This window comes from Triticum aestivum, chromosome 1D (genome assembly GCF_018294505.1).
Source record: "Triticum aestivum cultivar Chinese Spring chromosome 1D, IWGSC CS RefSeq v2.1, whole genome shotgun sequence".
Classification (NCBI taxonomy): Eukaryota; Viridiplantae; Streptophyta; class Magnoliopsida; order Poales; family Poaceae; genus Triticum; species Triticum aestivum.
Window position 1 is genome coordinate 11677422 of NC_057796.1, and position 20259 is coordinate 11697680.

General features: G+C 42.8%; 1 protein-coding gene and 1 pseudogene across 1 annotated transcript; both read left to right on the plus strand.

Annotated features, from left to right (window-relative positions):
- Positions 1 to 586: 586 nt before the first annotated feature.
- LOC123156965 (disease resistance protein PIK6-NP-like) lies at positions 587 to 4296 on the plus strand. Its single transcript, XM_044575175.1, has 2 exons — positions 587 to 1445; positions 2295 to 4296. Exons 1-2 carry the CDS (start codon positions 616 to 618, stop codon positions 4294 to 4296), a joined length of 2832 nt encoding a protein of 943 aa, XP_044431110.1. The 5' UTR covers positions 587 to 615.
- Positions 4297 to 15186: 10890 nt separating this feature from the next.
- Positions 15187 to 19955, plus strand: LOC123179922 (disease resistance protein RGA5-like; annotated as a pseudogene).
- Positions 19956 to 20259: the final 304 nt, after the last annotated feature.

Consider the following 20259-nt stretch of genomic DNA (forward strand, 5'->3'; position numbering starts at 1 on the left):
AGATCGAGAGAAGCGACCCACACGAATCTGGTGCCCAGCCGCCGCTTCCGCTTCCAATCCGACGAGGACGTCCGACGTCGCCGTTGTGTTCTTTGCCATGAAGCACCAAAGGTGGGCTTGGTCCAGATCCCTACATTCACCGATTTGGATTGACAACTCAGTTCTAGAGCATGGATTATACTAACTAGTGTCTTATTCTTCCAGATCGAGTGAAGCAGCGCGCCATCTTGTCCCCTCCATCGCTGCCGGATCTTGCTTGAGAGTCTGATTTGTGTTGCTTGACTCAAGAGGGGCAGTGGAACAGCAAGCAAGAACCATACAGTTTCCAGTCATTCAGAGCACGATGCCTCAAATCCATTGACCCGGCTAGCGGCCTGGTAAATTTAGCTCATCTTTCTTACTATTCTGCTCTACTGAAATGTTTCACATCCACACCTTATCTGCTTTTTTTTTTTGAAAAGGAGGATTTCCCCCGGCCTCTGCATAAAAAATCCATACCTTATCTGCTGATTTGCTAAGTTCTTAGTTTGCAACTCAGTTCTAGAGCTCGATTACAGCTCCCCAAATTCATCGATTTGCAGGTTTCTAGCCGATTGGTGGTAAAGAAAGCTGCTCATGGAGGTCGTCACGGGTGCCATGGGCAGCCTGCTCCCCAAGCTGGGCCAGCTGCTCATGGATGAGTACAATCTGCACAAGCGCGTCAAGAAAGACGTCCGCTTTCTCTCCATGGAGCTTGAAAGCATGCACGCTGCCCTCATCAAGGTTGGTGCCGTGCCGCGGGACCAGCTGGACACGCAAGTCAAGCTCTGGGCCGATGAAGTCAGAGAGCTCTCCTACAACATGGAGGATGTCGTCGACAAGTCCCTCGTACGCGCCGAAGGTATTCAGCAGCCTCACGACAACACCGGCAGATTCAAGGAGCTCAAGAACAAGATGGTCAGCTTGTTCAAGAAAGGCAAGAATCACCATCGGATAGCTGACGCCGTCAAGGAAATCAAGGAGCAACTCCAGGAGGTGGCTGCTAGGCGTGGTAGGAACAAGCTCGATGGTATTGCTTTTAATCCCATAGAAGCAATTGCTATCGATCCTCGTCTTCGGGCTTTGTACACAGAAGCGACAGAGCTGGTGGGCATTTATGGGAAGAGGGATGAAGACCTCTTGAGTTTGCTCTCCATTGAGGGCGACGATGCATCTAACAAGAAACTGAAGAAGATCTCCATTGTTGGACTTGGAGGGTTGGGAAAGACCACTCTTGCTAGAGCAGTATACGAGAAGATTAAAGGTGATTTTGATTGTCGCGCATTTGTCCCCGTCGGTCAGAACCCTGATGTCAGGAAGGTTTTTAGGGATATCCTTATTGATCTGGGAAAATCCCACTCAGATGTTGTCATGTTGGATGAAAGGCAGCTTATCAACAATCTTCATGAATTCCTCGAGAACAAGAGGTATGCATCACTTGCAGCAAAAATGATACTACTATGATATGTCCGTTTCCTATGCTAGTTGTCCAACTAATAATGTACAAATACATTGTAACCATCACACAGAAGGCCGGTTCAGAATAATTTTTCATTAAGGTCAGTAAACCGCAAAGGTTATAGGTACTATGTTTCAAGACAATATGAGTATATATGTTTGACCCCCCCCCCACCCCCCTCCTTTAGCTGAAGAAATAGTAAAATACTTCTCGTTGCAGTAATTACAGTGGCTTAAATTTATTGCAATTGGTCTAAGAAATTCATCTCAGGGTTGTACATTTCATCAAAGATATAAATAATGAGCATAATAACAGTTGTACCAAATAATACACCAAAATGTTCAGGAAAGAACACACTTAGTTCTTTCTTTATCCCAACCCACACCATTAAAACAAAGATTTAAACGGTGCATCGTGCACCAAAGGGTACCCTTTTGCTCTTAATACACCAAGAAGTTAAATTTTCTATTTCCCCTTTTAGCCTTGCTTTGCAACTTACTATCAGCAGAATATACTTGAAAGGGTAATGTCATGTAAAATTTGAGTCTCCAGGAGGTTCATCAGCGGCCATACAATATATTGGTGGGCAAATCATTGCTCTGATCTTTCCAATAGATCAATCTAACCATTGTAATATTTGAAATCTTGTATAACACACAGTTCTTAAGATTAGATTTTCGAGATTGAGACGCCTGATTCTTATTAGTTTGTTTCTGAATATGTGCCCTTATAGATATATAGTTCCACCCATATATTCATGCGGCCCACAGCTTTGCGATGTGTATAGACCTTACATTGATACTCTGAACTAATGTAGGTATCTGGTCATAATTGATGATATATGGGATGAAACATTGTGGGAAGGCATCAACTTGGCTTTCTCCAAGAAGAATAATCAAGGCAGTCGGCTAATCACCACAACCCGCATTTTCAGTGTCTCCAATTCATGTTGCTCGTCAGCTGATGATTCAATTTATCAAATGAAACCTCTTTCTACTGATGACTCCCGAAGGCTCTTCCATAAAAGAATATTTCCTGACAATAGTGGATGTCCAAATGAATTTGAACAAGTGTCTAATGATATATTGAAGAAATGTGGTGGGTTACCACTAGCCATAATTACTATAGCTAGTGCTTTGGCTGGTGGCCAGAAGGTGAAACCAAAGCATCAGTGGCATATTCTGCTGCAGTCCCTTGGCTCTGGACTAACAGAAGATAACAGTTTAGAAGAGATGCGGAGAATTTTATCTTTCAGCTATTATGATCTACCTCCTTATTTGAGAACTTGTCTATTGTATCTATGTATATACCCAGAAGATAGCCAGATTGATAGAGATAGACTGATATGGAAGTGGGTGGCCGAAGGATTTGTCCATAATGGAAATCAAGGCACTAGTCTGTTTTTGCTTGGGTTAAATTACTTCAACCAACTCATTAATAGAAGTATGATCCAGCCAATATATGATCCAATAGGCCAGGTATCTACTTGCCGTGTACATGATATGGTTCTGGACCTTATCTGCAAATTGTCACATGAAGCAAAGTTTGTTAATCTCTCGGATGGCATTAGGAATAACACATCTTCAAATAGTAATGTTCGCCGTTTGTCCCTTCAGAATAAAAATGAAGATCATAAAGCCAAGCCCCTCACAAATATCATGAGTATGTCACGAGTGAGGTCAATTATTATCTTTCCACCTGCTGCTAGCATCATGCCAGCTCTGTCAATGTTTGAAGTTCTGCGTGTACTTGATCTGTCGGACTGTAATATGGGAGAAGGTAGCAGCCTGCAGCTTCACCTCAAGGATGTTGGACATCTGATTCATCTAAGGTACCTAGGTCTAGCAGGGACCGAAATTAGTGAACTCCCGGCTGAGATAGGAAACCTGCAGTTTTTGGAGGTATTGGATCTTGGAAATAATGATGAACTAGATGAATTGCCATCCACTGTTTGTAATTTGAGAAGATTAATCTACCTAAATGCTTGTCTGTGTGAGGTGGTTTCAGCTGGTGTGTTGCAGAATCTGACATCCATAGAAGTGTTGAGGGTGGTCTTGGCTTCTCTGGCCATTTTTGCACAAGAGCTTGGCAACTTGGCAAGGCTGAGGGAGCTTGAGATTCAGTTCAAGGATGGTAGTTTGGATTTGTATGAAGGTTTTGTGAAGTCTCTGTGCGGCCTACATCACATTCAAAGCCTAAGAATTGAGTGCAAATCCAGAGAAACTTCTTTTGAACTGATGGATCTCTTGGGAGAACGTTGGGTGCCTCCTGTACATCTCCGTGAATTTGTGTCACGCATGCCCATTAAACTCTCTGCACTGCAAGGGTGGATAAGACGAGACACCTCACATCTCTCGGACCTCTCTGTGTTATTTCTCACGTCAGTAAAGGAAGTGCAGCAGGAGGACATGGAAACCATTGGGGGGTTGCTGGCTCTTCGTAGTCTCTGGATAAATAGCACCCACCAAACACAACGGCTACTAGTCATCCGTGCAGATGGGTTCCGCTGTATGGTTGACTTTGGCTTGGCCTGTGGATCAGCAGCACAAATAGTGTTTGAACAAGGAGCTTTGCCGAGGGCGGAACAAGTTAGGTTCAGCCTTGGCGTGCGGGTGGCGAAAGAGGATGGTAACTCTGGTTTCGACTTGGGCCTGCAGGGGAACCTGCTCTCCCTTCGGCGGAGGGTCCGGGTTTTATTGTATTGTGGTGGAGCGAGGGTTGGGGATGCCAAGGAAGCGGCAGCCGCGGTGTTTCACAGAGACGCAGACATTCAAATTTATTCGAGCGTGCGGATATCAGGAGGTACTCATGCTGCCTGACCTTTTCTCGTGCACGTACCTATGTGTTTCTCGTGACCGCCTGACCTTTTTCCTTTCTGCATGGATTTGATCTCTATATCTCCCAAGACGCTCACGATGACGATTTCTGTGAGGACAAGATGAATGTTAACGTTTTTTTTTGCGTTGAGGAGAACTGATTTTGTGACCCAGAGCGACTCACATTCCAGTGCTCTCAGGTATGTATTACGTATTTGTCTCTTATGTTTTCCATCTTTCTTTCTCCATGTCTAGAGTGCAGCTTGTCGTTCCATTGATTAACTACGCTCTGGTGGCTATTTGGAAAATAAAAACAGATTAAGATGTTTACAAAATTGCTTAGGCATAAGTATCTGATCAGAAAAGTGAGCTTGACACAATGTAGTGTCAAACTTGCTCAAATCTATTTTTTGGCAAGAGTTGATGAAAGCAAAGTATTATTTTAATGCAATTTTGTAGAAGGATAATTGGTAGTGGGTAGAGAGGTAGATTTTGAGAATATTGATGGACAGGGGGTGCTGTTTTAATTAGGTGACAAGTACTCCACGTCGACGTCATACAGTTTATCTCTTTATGTAATTAAGCATATCTTTGTAGCTAGAGTGCTAGCACTAATTTCACTGCTCTAAAACCTACTAAGGGTTATATTATATATGATGAAACCGCTAAGCTGATTTGTGAAGGTTTTAATCTGGCAAATAAGCAAGATTCATGTAGGTGCCTATCAGGGAAAAAGGTATTTTCTGGGAATTCTGTGTATATATAGTAGCTTTGAGATCTCAACAAGTGAAACGGCCTTGTAGAAAATTTTGGTATGTAAAAGATCAACTTAAGATCAAATTATTTATGTGGATAGCATTCAGAAAAATAGTATCTTAACAAGAGATAATCTGAATCATAGAGCTAGTGTGATACAGGAAAATTGTCTTATTTTGCAGTAAAAAAGAATCAGTGGAACACTATGCAGTGCGCTTCTGGTTTTGATATACATCCTATTAGCATGGAGGGTTTTTATGATTTGGTGATGAATTTCAGGGGTAGCCATGGATTCCATCTGTTTAGTTGAGAAAGTTGCATCTGGAATTCTGGATGCTTCATTCATTGGTCTAGCCTACACGGAATGATGCAAAGACTTGCGATGTGCAGGTAGCATTGGCGCATAGGTTACTGCTGGTGGCGCCAAGATATTTCACCCAAGATCATGCAAAGAATTGAAGGATGAGCAAGTTGCAAGCTTCGCTGGAAGTTGTGTGTTGAGCTTCTTTCAAATGGCAGCCATTTGCAGAAAGAGATATTGTTTCCTTTTGCAATGGACTAAATTAAGGTGTGTTTTGCAATGGACAAACTAGGGTGTGTCCGGTTGGAGTGAGCTGGTCTCATCGAAAGATAGCTTTCTTTGGTTTGGCCAAGGCCATCGTTGTTGCTTTGTTTTGCCTGTTGTTGCATGGGAGGGCTAGCCCATGTCATGTTGTATTATCATATTTGTAATGACTGAAATTCGGGACTCACCTGAGCTCCTTAATTTGAATGTGGGATTTGTTACTTAAGAAAATATTAATTATCAGTCAACAGATTTGATTTGGACCTAAGTCAATTTTTTTGCCAAATGAATGTGTTACACGTATGTGCATTTGTGTTTGAGTCCTGGTTTGAAAAAAGTTCGGCTGATTTTCAGTTGGGTCTCAGTCAAATTGAGTTGCTGGCCTGCTCCTTCGAAAAAGTTCGACTAACGCCCAGCACTCCCCATCTCCAAAAGTGCTGCTGGTCAAAGATGACCTTCTTGTAAAAAAAAGATTCAGCGATGCAAGCGGACAAAGATTGGAAAGAGAGAAGAGAGCATACTAGATCAGAGCATGAACTCCAACGTCTACTGCTGCCCTCCTCTCTGCTTCTGCCACGTGATCTGCAAAAAAAAACACACTAGAAGCCAAGAGAAAAGAATACAGAAAAATCCTGATAATTAAAGGGTTCAGGGTACCTATGTTCGTTGGTTTTTCCTAAACACAACAAAAAAAATTAAAAGTAATGCCACCAAATGTTTCTGACAAACTGAAGAAAGATAACTTAACAAACCGAAGAAATAATCCTGAAAACTGAAGAAGAAATCGATGCCACTGACAAACTGAAAAAAGAGAACTGAACAAACCGAAGAAATAAAACATATGCAAAGCTCCGAACTATGCCTAGAAAATATGCATATCTCTCATCACTCACCTATGCTTAGAAAAATGAGAAGGAAGAGAGAGAAAAAAAAGCAGCACCAATCGCTGATAAAAAAAAATATGCAAAGCTCTGAACTATGCCACTGGACATGATCGACACTGAACTTCCATTGAATTTTGTTCTGCCGTGTGTGACTGAACTAACTTAAGTGAGACAACAACGAAGCTAAAACAGATTGAACTTATCTGTCTCGGCCGCAACTTGATCCGTGCACAAAGCTGACCTCTCCGTCCACCATCACCGTCTGCAGACCAGACTGCACCAACCACCACCCCGAAGGAGAAGCCGCTGTCCACCCCATCGGCGGACCTTGGCTGCCTCCAGGTCCCAAAGAGGTGACTGCAGCCACCGCCCTCGGCTTCCACCGTCGTTACCATCATCTCCTTCTCCTCGGCGGCTGTTCAGAGTCCGTCCGTCGTGGCGCCACGCGGAGCAAGCTGACGCGTAGCATCCTGGTCCTGGAGACCTGGATGCAGCACTGATCTGCTGCTCGTGGGCATCAAATGAATCCGCGGCACGCCCTGACTCTCGCTGTGGTGATGCGCCTCCTTCCATTTGTGTCGTCTCGGTGGTGGCGATGCTTCAGTCACTGCACCCAAGGTGTTTGACAAAATGACCAGGTAACATAAGATAAGAATGCAAACTCACAGTTCGAGTACTACTTTGTGTTTTCCTTTCTCTCTCTAATGTACTAACGTGAGTCTGACATTTCAAACGTTGGCAGCTGCACATGCGCTGATTTTCCTTCATAGTGCGAACGGCGGCAGCTGCACATGCCGTCGTGGCCTCGTGGTGTTCTGATTTTCCCCGGATGCTGCCACAGTAGCGCTGGAGGACGATACCTCACCCTGTTACAAGAAGAAATGGAGGCTGCTTCTGGACGCCCTTGAGTTACTCGGCGAAATGCACAGGAGAGAAGAGAGATTGCGATTGACCACAGTAACGACACTATTGACATGTGCGTGACAACTTGCTTGCCTTCACTCTCTTCCTATTTCTTCGTGTGTAGATTAATGTGGTTTGTGGATGCATAGTTTGTAGCATGTCTATATTAAACTTACCACCATGACATAAATTTAACCAGTAACTCTCATGTTTGGAGAACAAGAAAAAGAAGAAACTAAACCACACGTTTGACGCCCATTCCACCCATCCGGTGATTAGAGTTTTCATCTGCCCGTATATAGCAGAAGGCACTCATGCACCTAACTAGTTAGTAATTACTCGTGCACTTACAAATGTTTCCTCATAACCTCCTGAATTTATACTTTTTTGCATCGATTCGATCTATAAATTTCGCAGCTGCTCATGATGATGATTTGTGTGAGTACGAGGTGGGGAACTGATTTCCGATGCAGAGCGACTCACACTTTGTCAGGTTTGCTCGTATTTACTTGTTATATTCTACAAAAGTTTCTTGGCATAAGTATATGAGAAAAGTGATCTTGGCACACTTGACTTCTTTGCAGTAGACAAAAGATTTAGTGGGTCATATTCTTATTTAAGTGGGTGGTTGCTCACTACATTTGGAACACACCGTGCAGTGTGCTTTTTCTTTTGATACAGTTCCTGTTAGCACGGAGGGACTTCGTGTTTGGGTGATGAATTTCAGGGGTAAAGATAAGAATCTAGTTTATACTATGGTAGCGGCTGTTATTTGATCCTAGCTGCTGTGTAGTTGGTAAAGTTGCATATTGTAGCTTACAGAGAAAAGAACTGCACAATGAGCAGGTGTCAGGGGCGTGCTGGCTGGTGGCACCTGAGATGTTTCAAATGTTGGGTGGACGCCGATCGTGCAAAGAATTGAAGGTTGAAAAAGTTGGGTGATGAGCTTCTTTTAAGTGATAGCAGGTTGCACAAAAAGATTTTTCTTGGTATTGTAATAGACTAAGTTGTTGTTGTGAGTTGATCTCTTAGAAAGATAGCTTGCTTTGTTTTGGCCGAGAGCCATTGATGCTGCTTTGTTTTTTCCTTGAACCAGACAAACCTGAGGGTGTATTATCAGTTTCATGATTAATGAAATTGGGGAGCTCACCTGAGCTCCTTAACACGGAAAAAAAGGAGGCTAGGTTTTAATTTGCAGGTCAGTAAAAAATCGAACCCATACTTCTGCTCTTATACATTTCTTCGCCACATCCGCACCTCCACTCATATTGGATGTACCGGACAGCAAGGCAAGCTTTTTAAAGAGAAAACTTAAAGCTTATCTAATTCATTTTCTAGAATATCGACTTATAACTACATTCGAGCATTCTTCCTTTAAAGCAGTAAACTATCTTTCAGACTAGGTGTAGATTGATTATACGGACAGATGCATTTGGCATTTCCTCTGGTTGGCATTGTCTGCATGTTATTAGATGTTAAAACAGACATAATTGAAAGTTTGTTCTTTGCAGAAGTACCTGAGAGCATTTCCATAGTGCCTGGTCCATTATCATTCAAATTTATCTAGGTGGTAGAAGTGAGGCAGAAGGATGGTGCTGCCCCTTGGTACATGCCCTAATAAGCAGCGAACAGGTCACATCACTACTTTTCCCCTGACCATCTCTCTTCTTGTTTTTTGTTGAAACGGATGGCCATCTCTTTTGCAGTCTGAAATGCTTTTGTCTTTGAAATTTGCTTCACTTTTTTGTGCACTTGGGACATGTATGTATTACTACTACTCGTATCTCTATCACTGTTTGAACAATCAAAATAAGCTGTCAATGAAAATAAGCTGTCAACTATTTTGAAATGAACAATATAAATTAGCTAATAACTATGTTTGAGAAACTCACATAGCGGTAGAATTGGAGGCGTATCAACAAGGACCCAAATGTCCATATTGTCTTGCTCGATGTCAGGATCACCAAGATCCATGGTGACAAGCATACCCTCATCAAAACCATACATCTTGCAAAATGCTTCCCAATTTTTGCAACCAAAATGGGTTACGCTCTCAGAATTATACATCTTTACTTCAAAATCTATATCATGATGGGTCCTTAGGTGAATTTTCTTTGTTTCCATACTTTCATGGTCTTCAAAACCCATCCTCTCCAAGACATAGCATCTTGCATTGGCATGGGATAAGCTAGCCGAATTGTAAAAGATGAAAAGTACACGTTGAAATAGTTGAAGTCGTGCTTAATTATGAAAAAATAACACTTGTCGTCGTTGCGTACCGTTTCAACATCGAAGGTCTCCTCCAGCTTAATACTGAAGTGTCGATCTTCGTCCAGGTGAGGCCTGTCGCACTGACCTCGGTCGTCGTGGCACCAGTCGCACTCCCCCGGGAGACTTTCGTCGTCCGAGTACGACATTTCCTATGTTCATAATTCAAATATTAAACATCTACAATTAAATATATGTACTAAAAAACCTAAGTTAGATCATTATTATTCATCACGGGTTGACTATCGGTTTGTCGAGTCTTTTCTTGAAAACTCTCAGCTCACGTGGTATATACATTCGACCGTTGGTGATGGTCGCTCCTCCATTTGTCCCCGTGTGCATTACACCAAAATGTCTAGCACACGGGAACAAAGGAAGAAGCGACCCCCACGACAACAGTCAGGATTCTTCGTCCTCTCATATATATATGGTGGAACTCTCCCTCACTGATTCCTCTCTGACATTTGCGACCGTCGGTGATGGTAGCTCCTCCATTCGTTCTCGAGTGCATTACACCAAATTGTCTAGCACACGGGAACGAAGGAGAAGCTACCCCCACGACAACAGTCGGGATTCTTCGTCCTCTCATATATGGTGGAGACTCGACAGACTTACAGTCAACCCGAAATATCGTTTAATTATCTTTCTAAAAGAGGATTTGGCTGGTCTCACCTCGATGTCGGAGGGGGCGGTGACGGGGACGACGGCGGGGATGATGGAGGGGCCAGGTGCTCCTAGATTTCTGCGAAAACAAAAACCCTATAAGCTATCAACTAATCATAGTGCTCTCCAATTTTAGCATTCAAAGTAGGATCGGAGTAGTTTTCCACTTTGAGCATTCAATAAGCAAAATCAAATCACAAAATAAAGTAGTATTCAAATTAGGATGCATTCAATTATAAGCAAAACTACATCATCTTCATGCGTCCGTACATCGTCGAATATTATCACTAATACACCTCGAATACTATCATACATATAGCATCGCTAGTACAGCTAGAACAGTAGCGCCCGACGGGTATCGGCGCGGGCGGTGGACACCCAAAGGGACGGAACCATCACAGGATCATAGCTCCAGTGAGATCCCTGAAGAACCTGCCAGGTATTGTCGAACCTGCCCTCCAACGCAACCATGTAGCGACGGACGTGCTGGTCCTCCTCGCTGACACAATGACGTACCACCTCCGCGGTGTCCGGAAGCCTCGGCACCGTCACTGGCCCACGCGAGCGCCACCAAACAAGGATCGGGTCAACGACGGGCTGGTTCCTCACCAACCTACGCCCACCGGAAGGTAGCACCTCCCAAAACCAGCCCGGCGGAACCCAGTCCCGGACATGGCCCCTCTGATCAAGCCGCCCTCCTTCGCCGAGTCGACGACGAGGATGCGGGATAGGCATCGTCGACGTCGATGCGGGAATAATTGCTTTAACTAAAAAAACAAACTAGTTCTATTAATTTCCTTGCTAAAAATAAACTACTTCTATAGTAAAATAAATTAGTTTTGTTAAATCAACTAGTTCAACTACTAATTAAGCACTTACTATAAATAAAATAAAGTAGTTTTATTAATTAATCAACTAGTTCAACTACTAAGCACTTACTATAAATAAATAAAATAAAGTAGTTCTTACTAAAAATAAACTACTTCTATATATAGTAAAATTTAATAAAATAGTTCTATTAATTAATCAATTAGTTCAACTACTAAGCACTAACCTAAAATCGATATGTACTAATAATTAACCTCAATAAAAAATTAATACATATATGAAAAAAACGTATATAAACAAAAAAATTGTATGAACATTATATTCATACATACATAGCCACATCCATTCATCATATAGCTACCACATACATATATATATACATTATATATATGAAAAAATGCAATGAACAAAAAATAATACAAATTATATGAAAAAAAATAAACAGAGCCGTGGCGTGGCGGCGGCTCACATCGGGCGACGGAGGGCGACGGCGTGGGCGGCGGAGGGCGACGGCGACCGCGGCGGGCCGGGGGCGGAGGGCGACGGTGACGTACGGGCGACGGCTCGGGGGCGCGCGGCGGAGGCCGACGGCGACGGCGGCGGGGGCGGAGGACGACGGCGACGGGCGATGGCGTGGGCTAGGGGGCACGGGCGACGGCGACGGCGGCGGGGCAGCCTGGCGGCGTAGATCGAGCTCGCGGCGTCGTCGGGCGGGGGGAAACTGGCGATGGAAATCTGAAAATTTCCTAAGTGCTGGCTTATATAGCAAAGGCTTTGGTCCCGGTTCAACGCACAAATCGGAACCAATACCCACCCTTTAGTCCCGGTTGGTGGCACCAATCGGGACCAAAGGCCTCTTTTCACCAGCGCAAAAGGCGGGAAGCAGAGGGCTTTGGTCCCGGTTGGTGGCACCAACCGGGACCAAAGGGGAGCATTGGTTCCGGTTGGAGCCACCAACCGGGACTAATGTGCTGGCGCGGTGCGGTGGGAAGTTTAGTCCCACCTCGCTAGCTGAGAGAGTTCAGCACCTGTTTATAAGCTGCGTTGCAGCTCAGGTGCTGAGCTCCTCTCTAATATGCAGGCATTACATGCCTACCCTTGTCACTGCCATGTTGGGCCTATTGGGCCTGCGGGCCTGCATCCTGGCCCATGTGCAGATGGGTTTCTAGTCGTATGCAGGCCGTGTGGCCCATTAGGCGGCATTTTTTTTATTTTTTCCAGTATTTTTTTGTTTTTTGAATTATTTATTTTCTTTTGATTTTTGCTTTATTTTTTTATTCTTTTTGCTTTTAACTCAGAATAATTATAAACTTTCTGTTACTCCATTAGTTTCCAAATTTGAATAGTTTAAATTTTAATTCTTTACGAAAATACTAGAGGTTTATATAAAAGCTTTTTAGTTGATTCCTTTTGCTATTAGAGTTTATAAAAGCATATCAAATGAACTCTGAAAAGGTTGAAAGTTTGCATGGTATCATCATTTCATCCACATAGCATGTTCAAGAAAGTTGAGAGGGTTACGGCAAAAACTGGATGCACTTCGTGTACAAAACGGACAATCTCTTTCAAAGTATCAGGATTTCATTTTTTAAACTTTTTTGAACTCCTGACTTTTTGTGTGTTTAAAATGCACCATTCAAAGCCACATCATCATTTTCAATCCTTTCTGACTTCATTTGTTATTTTTCATGCATTTACTAATTATTTTGAGTTACAAGACCCTAAAATTGAAAAGCATTTTAAATGAACTCTGAAAAGGTTGAAAGTTGGCATGGTATCATTATTTCATCCACATAGCATGTGCAAGAAAGTTGAGTGGGTTACGGCAAAAACTGGATGCACTTCGTGTACAAAACGGACAATCTCTTCCAAAGTATCAGGATTTCATTTTTTAAAACTTATTTGAACTCCTGACTTTTTGTGTGTTCAAAATGCACCATTCAAAGCCACATCATCATTTTTCAATCCTTTCTGACTTCATTTGTTATTTTTCATGCATGTACTAATTATTTTGAGCTATAAGACCCTAAAATTGAAAAGCATTTCAAATGAACTCTGAAAAGGTTGAAAGTTGGCATGGTATCATCATTTTATCCACATAGCATGTGCAAGAAAGTTGAGAGGGTTACGGCAAAAACTGGATGCACTTCGTGTACAAAACGGACAATCTCTTTCAAAGTATCCGGATTTCATCCGGAAACTCGTCTGTTATAAAGGGATTTCATTTTTTAAAACTTATTTGAACTCCTGACTTTTTGTGTGTTCAAAATGCACCATTCAAAGCAGAGACTGATTTTGAATGGTGCATATTCAACACACAAAAAGTCTGTAAAGATCGCCAACCCCAACATAGAAAAATGAGCATAGATGCGCTTATAGAGAACATTCAACCTAAATTCATAATAAATTTAGGTCACTCATAATAGAGAACATCTATGAATTTCAGAGAAACTCACTCTGAATTTAGGCCAAATTCGTTGTATAAGGGCATCTATTTTCATTTTGAGAGGAGCTCAACAAGGCAGAGGGGGACGTGTTTTTTTTCTCTTTTGCTTTATTTGTTTTGTTTTGTTTCTACTTACAACAAAAAACTTATTTATTTTATTTCTAATTACTTATGTATTTTACTTTAATTATTTTATTTTATTTATTTTACTGCTGCTATTTTTATTTATTTTACTGCTGCTATTTTTATTTATTTTACTGCTGCTATTTTTACTTAATTTATTAAGGTTTATTTATTGTAGTTACTATAGTTTATTTTATTTTATTTTATTTTATTAAGGTTTATTTAGTTTTATTTATTTTATTAAGGTTTATTTATTTTATAAATATAAAAAAATGAACATAGATGCGCTTATAGAGAAAATTAAACCTAAATTCAAAGTAAATTTCAATTTACTGTGAATTTAGGTGAAATTCCCTGTATAAGGGCATCTATTTTCACTTTAAGAGAAGCTCAACAAGGCATAGAGGGACGGGCCTATAAACTGGTGTGAGCGCCCTTCGGTTGGCGAGGTGGGACTAAACACTGGCCGCAACTAGGACCAGCCCTTTAGTCCCGGTTTGTGGTATGAACCGGGACTAAAGGGTGGTGGGCCAGGAGCGTGGCCCATTGGTCCCGGTTTGTACCACCAACCGGGACCAAAGGGTCCGGACGAACCGGGACCAATGCCCACACGAGGCCCGGCAGGCCCCTGGCCGCACGAACCGGGACCAATGCTCACATTAGTCCCGGTTTGTGACTGAACCGGGTCTAATGTGAAAACTGTCCTGTGACCTAAGCCCTGTTTTCTACTAGTGTTTCCTCTCTTGACTGCTGTTGTTGGTCTTCCTCTGCCCTTCTCTCCAGTGAGTGCTTCCTTCCTCTCGTCTCAGTCCTCTCCATTGCGCTGCCTGGAATAAGATCGATCCGCCCCTGCCTGACTGCAACAGAACTTACACCTCTAGAGGTATGTTTCCTGTCGATTTGTTTCATGCTAAAGTAGCAATGCTTGGATCTAAAAACTTAATTGTTCTCCTGCGTGAGTACTTCAATGTCATTATTCAGAGCACCATGCATCGAATCCAGTGACCCGGCTAGTGGCCTGGTAGCTTTGTCTCTTCTTTCTTGCTATTCCGCTCTACTCAAATCTTTCACATCAACACCTTTACATAGCAATAGTGTTAATCCGCTGATTTTATAGATATAAATTCTTGTTCTTCCAGATCGAGTGAAGCGACCTCCACTGAGAGAGAGACCCTGCCGCCGTGTTGTCCCCTCCATATCCAGTGCAGCAACCCTCACGGATCTGGCCTTTGGTGTGCCGCCGCCGCTTCCGGTTACGCTTCCTTGTCCCCTCCAAGCGACCATCCGACGAGGGGCATCGCCGCTGTGTTCTGTTCTGCCGTGAAGCCCCAAAGGTGGGATCTTGCTAAGTTTTAGCCTGACAACTCAGCTCTAGAGCTTCCATTTCATTACAGCTCCCCGCATTTATTGATTTGCAGTTTTCTAGCTGATTGGTCCACACAGCAGCTCCTCCTGCTGATCTCATGGAGGTCGTCACGGGTGCCATGGGCAGCCTGCTCCCCAAGCTGGGAAAGCTGCTCATGGATGAATACAAGCTGCACAAAGGCGTCAAGGAAAATATCGAGGACCTCCGGAAGGAGCTTGAGAGCATGAACGCTGCCCTCGTCAAGATTGACAAGATGCCGCGGGACCAGCTCGACAGACAAGACAAGCTCTGGGTAGATGATGTCAGAGAGCTCTCCTACAAGACTGAGGATGCCGTCGACAAGTTCCTCGTGCACGTCGATCACATTCAGCCCGACGACACCACAAACAAATTCAAGGGGCTCATGAAGAGGACGGCCGAGTTGTTCAAGAAAGGCAAGGATCGGAATCAGATAGGTCACGCGATGAAGGGCATCCAGGAGGAACTTGAGAAGGTGGCTGCTAGGCGTGACAGGAACAAGGTCGACGGTATTGCTCCTAATACTAGGGAAGTGGTTGCTATTGATCCTCGTCTCCGTGCTCTGTACACAGAAGCGACAGAGCTGGTTGGCATCTACGGGAAGAGGGATCAGGACCTCATTAGTTTGCTCTTCCTGGAGGGCGCGATGCCTCTAACAAGAGACTGAAGAAGGTCTCCATTGTTGGATTTGGATGGTTGGACAAGACCACTCTTGCTAGAGCAGTATACGACAAGATTAAATGTGATTTTGATTGTCGGGCATTTGTCCCCGTCGGCCGGAACCCCGACATCAAGAAGGTTTTTAGGGATATCCTCATTGATCTCGGAAAATGTCACTCGGATGTTGCCATGTTGGATGAAAGGCAGCTTATCAACAAGCTTCATGAATTCCTGGAGAACAAGAGGTACGCGTCACTTCCAGCTGAAACAACAATACTTTGATAGGTTCATTTCCTATGCTAGTTGTCCAACACTATTATGATAAATACATTGTAACCATCACAAAGAAGGCTGCTTCAGAGTAATTTTTCATTTAGGTCAGTTTCAAGACTGTATAAGCATTTATCTGAATAAGTAGTAAACTACTTCTCGTTGCACTAGTTGCTGTGGCTTAAATTTAATGACATTGGTCAACGAAATTCATCTCAGCATTATACATTTCATCAAAGATATAATTAATGAGCATAATAACAGTTGTACTAAATAATACACCAAAATGTAAAGGAAAGAACTCACTTAGTTCTTTCTTTATCCTAACCCACCCCATTAAAACAAAGATCAAAACGGTGCATTGTGCACCAAAGGCTACCCTTTTGCTCTTAATACACCAAGAAGTTAAATTAGCCCTTCGATATCACAATCTATTTCCCCTTTTCGCCTTGTTTAGAAACTTACTATCAGCAGAATATACTCGAAAGGATAATGTCATGTAGAATTTGAGTCTCCGGGAGGTTCATCAGCTGCCATACACTATATTGGTGGGCAAATCAGTGATCCGATCTTTCCAATAGATCTACCTAACCATTGTAATATTTGAAATGTAGTACTCCATCCGATCCAAAATAAGTGTCATGGCTTTAGTTCAAACACTTATTTTGGATCAGATGGAGTAACAAATTAATTGTACTTCTATCTATGTCACTGCTGCAGCAATTTGCTCTTCGTGTTTTACTCCCTTGAATCTTAAATTTGTATTCATTTTATTCATCATGTGATTGGCAGTTCATAATGCACAGTTCTCAGATTGTCGAGATTGAGATGCCTGATTCTTATTAGTTTGTTTCTGAATATGTGCACTTATAGATGTATAGTTCCACCCATATATTCGTATGGCCTTAAGCTTAGTGATGTGTATAGACTTTACACTGATACTCTGAACTAATGTAGGTATCTGGTCATAATTGATGATATATGGGATGAAAAATTGTGGGAAGGCATCAACTTGGCTTTCTCCAACAGGAATAATCTAGGCAGTCGGCTAATCACCACAGCCCGCATTGTTAGTGTCTCCAATTCATGTTGCTCGTCGGCTAATGATTCAATTTATCAAATGAAACCTCTTTCTACTGATGATTCCAGAAGGCTCTTCCCTAAGAGAATATTTCCCGACAAGAGTGGATGTCCAAATGAATTTGAACAAGTGTCTAAAGATATATTGAAAAAATGTGGTGGGGTACCACTAGCCATCATTACTATTGCTAGTGCTTTGGCTAGTGGCCAGCAGGTGAAACCAAAGTGTGAGTGGGATATTCTGCTCATGTCCCTTGGCTCTGGACTAACAGAAGATAACAGTTTAGAGGAGATGCGGAGAATACTTTGTTTCAGCTATTATAATCTACCTTCTGATATGAAAACTTGTCTATTGTACCTATGTATATATCCAGAAGATAGCGAGATTAATAGAGATAGACTGATATGGAAGTGGGTGGCCGAAGGATTTGTCCACCATGGAAATCAAGGGACTAGCCTGTTTTTTCTCGGATTAAATTACTTCAACGAACTCATTAATAGAAGTATGATCCAGCCAATATATGATTATCTAGGCCAGGTATGTGCTTGCCGTGTACACGATATGGTTTTGGACCTTATCTGCAACTAGTCACATGAAGCAAAGTTTGTTAATGTATTGGATGGCACTGGGAATAGCATGTCTTCAAAAAGTAATGTTCGCCGTTTGTCCCTTCAGAATAGAAATGAAGATCATCGAGCAAAGCCTTTCACAAATATCATGAGTATGTCACGAGTGAGGTCAATTACTATCTTTCCACCTGCTGTTAGTATCATGCTAGCTCTGTCAAGGTTTGAAGTTCTGCGTGTACTTGATCTTTTGGACTGTAACCTTGGGGAAAGTAGCAGCCTGCAGCCTAACCTCAAGGGTGCTGGACACTTAATTCACCTAAGGTACCAAGGTCTATCAGGTACCGGAATTAGTAAACTCCCGACTGAGATAGGAAGCCTGCAGTTTTTGGAGGTATTGGATATTGAAAGAAATTATGACCTAGATGAATTGCCGTCCACTGTTTGTAATTTGAGAAGATTAATCTACCTAAGTGTTTATCCCTGTAAGGTGGTTCCAGCTCCTGGTGTGTTGCAGAATCTGGCTTCCATAGAAGTGTTGAGGGGGGTCTTGATCTCTCTGAACATTATTGCACAAGAGCTTGGCAAACTAGCAAGGCTGAGGGAGCTTCACAGTCGCTTCGATGATGGTAGTTTGGATTTCTATGAAGGTTTCGTGAAGTCTCTGTGCAACCTACATCACATCAAAAGTCTAAGTATTGAATGCAATCCAAGAGAAACATCTTTTGAACTGATGGATCTCTTGGGAGAACGCTGCGTGACTCCTGTACATCTGCGCAAATTTGTGTCGTGCATGCCCATCCAACTCTCTTCACTGCGAGGGTGGATAAAGAGAGACCCCACACATCTCTCGAACCTCTCCGAGTTAATCCTCGATTCAGTGAACGAAGTGCAGCAGGAGGACGTGGAAATCATTGGGGGGCTGTTATCCCTTCGCTTTCTCAGAATAAGGAGCACCCACCAAACACAACGGCTGCTAGTCATCCGTGCAGATGGGTTCCGCTGTCTGGTAGTCTTTAAGTTGGATTGCGGGTCAGCCACGCAAATAATGTTTGAACCAGGAGCTTTGCCAAGGGCGGAATCAGTTGAGCTCGGCCTGGGCGTGCGGGTGGCGAAAGAGGATGGCAACTGTGCCTTCGACTTGGGCCTGCAGGGGAACCTGCTCTGCCTTCGGTGGGGTGTCAGGGTTTGGATGTATTGTGGTGGAGCAAGGATTGGGGAGGCAAAGGAAGCAGAGGTTGCGGTGAGGCACGCCCTCGACGCCCATCCCAGCCATCCCCTGATTTTGATTGAGATGAGGCCGCGTATACAAGAAGGTACTCATGTCGCACCTAACTAATTACTCGTGCACTTACGTATGTGTTCTTTTTCTCAATGACAGACTGACCTTATTGCTTTCTGCATGGATTTTGATCTCTGAATCTCCCAAGGTGCTCATGATGACGATTTGTGTGAGGACGAGGTGGACTGGTGGAGAACTGATTTCTGACGCAGAAGGATTCACACATTGCATCAGGTGTGCTCTCAGTATGTACGTATTTACTAATCATATTTTCCACTGCCTTTCTTTCTCCATTGTCTAGAGCTCAGCTTGTTGCTACATTGATAAACTGTGCTTCACTAGTGGCTATGGCAATTATAAACATTTGAAGGTATTGGTTAGGATGCATAAGTCTGAAACTTGCTCAATCTCATTTTTGGCAAGTGCTGATGAAAGCTAATGATTTTAGGATGTTTATGCAAAGGATAGTTGGTAGTGGGGACATAATTAGATTTTGGGAAGATTTCTGGATAGGGGATGTTAATTTTAGCTGACAAGTGACAAGTACTCCATGTTATACAATTTTTTTATGTCGTCTTAATACAGTTCTTGTTAGCATGGAGAGACTCTGTGATTGGGAAATGAATTCCAGGGGTAAAGATTGGAATCTGGTTTCTGCTAGGGTAGTGGCTGTTTTTTGGTCTTTTTGTAATACGAGAAATGATAATTGATTGAAAAATAGTTTCCCTATGGATCCCATCTGTGTAGGATGTTTCTAACTTACAGAGAAACATGTGCAGGTAGCAGGTGCGTGGGGTTACTGCTGGTGGCATTGGAGATTGCATGTTTCACGAACATTTTGCGTGGGCGCCGGCCGAGCGCAGAATTGAAGGATGGAAAAGTTCCGAGCTTCCCTGGAAAGTTGTGTGATGAGTTTATTTTAGGTGGCAGTCGTTGCAGAAAGAGATATTGCTTGGTTTTGTAAAGAATAAGTAAGGGTGTTGGAGTGAATTGATCCTTACAAGGATAGCTTAGCTTTGCTTCAGTTGAGAGCCGTCGTTGCTGCTCTGTTTTTTGTTTTTAACCTGAACCGGGCAAACCTGAAGATATATTATAGTTTCGTGAAGGGGGGCTCACCTGAGCTCCCTAATTCGACTAAAAACTGCGGTTCACTGTTGGGATTTGATACTTAAAAACTATTTACCAACATGTTTCTGTTACATACAAACGGAAAGTGTGCTTCCAACTAGTAACAAGTAGTAGTATTTTTACGAGAGAAGTCCATATTACCCCCCTAAATTTGTCTCA

Coding starts and splice junctions, on each gene's coding strand:
- LOC123156965 (XM_044575175.1), top strand. CDS start 616: ATGGAGGTCGTCACGGGTGCCATGGGCAGCCTGCTCCCCAAGCTGGGC. Junction 1,446..2,294: donor GAATTCCTCGAGAACAAGAG/GTATGCATCACT, acceptor GAACTAATGTAG/GTATCTGGTCATAATTGATG.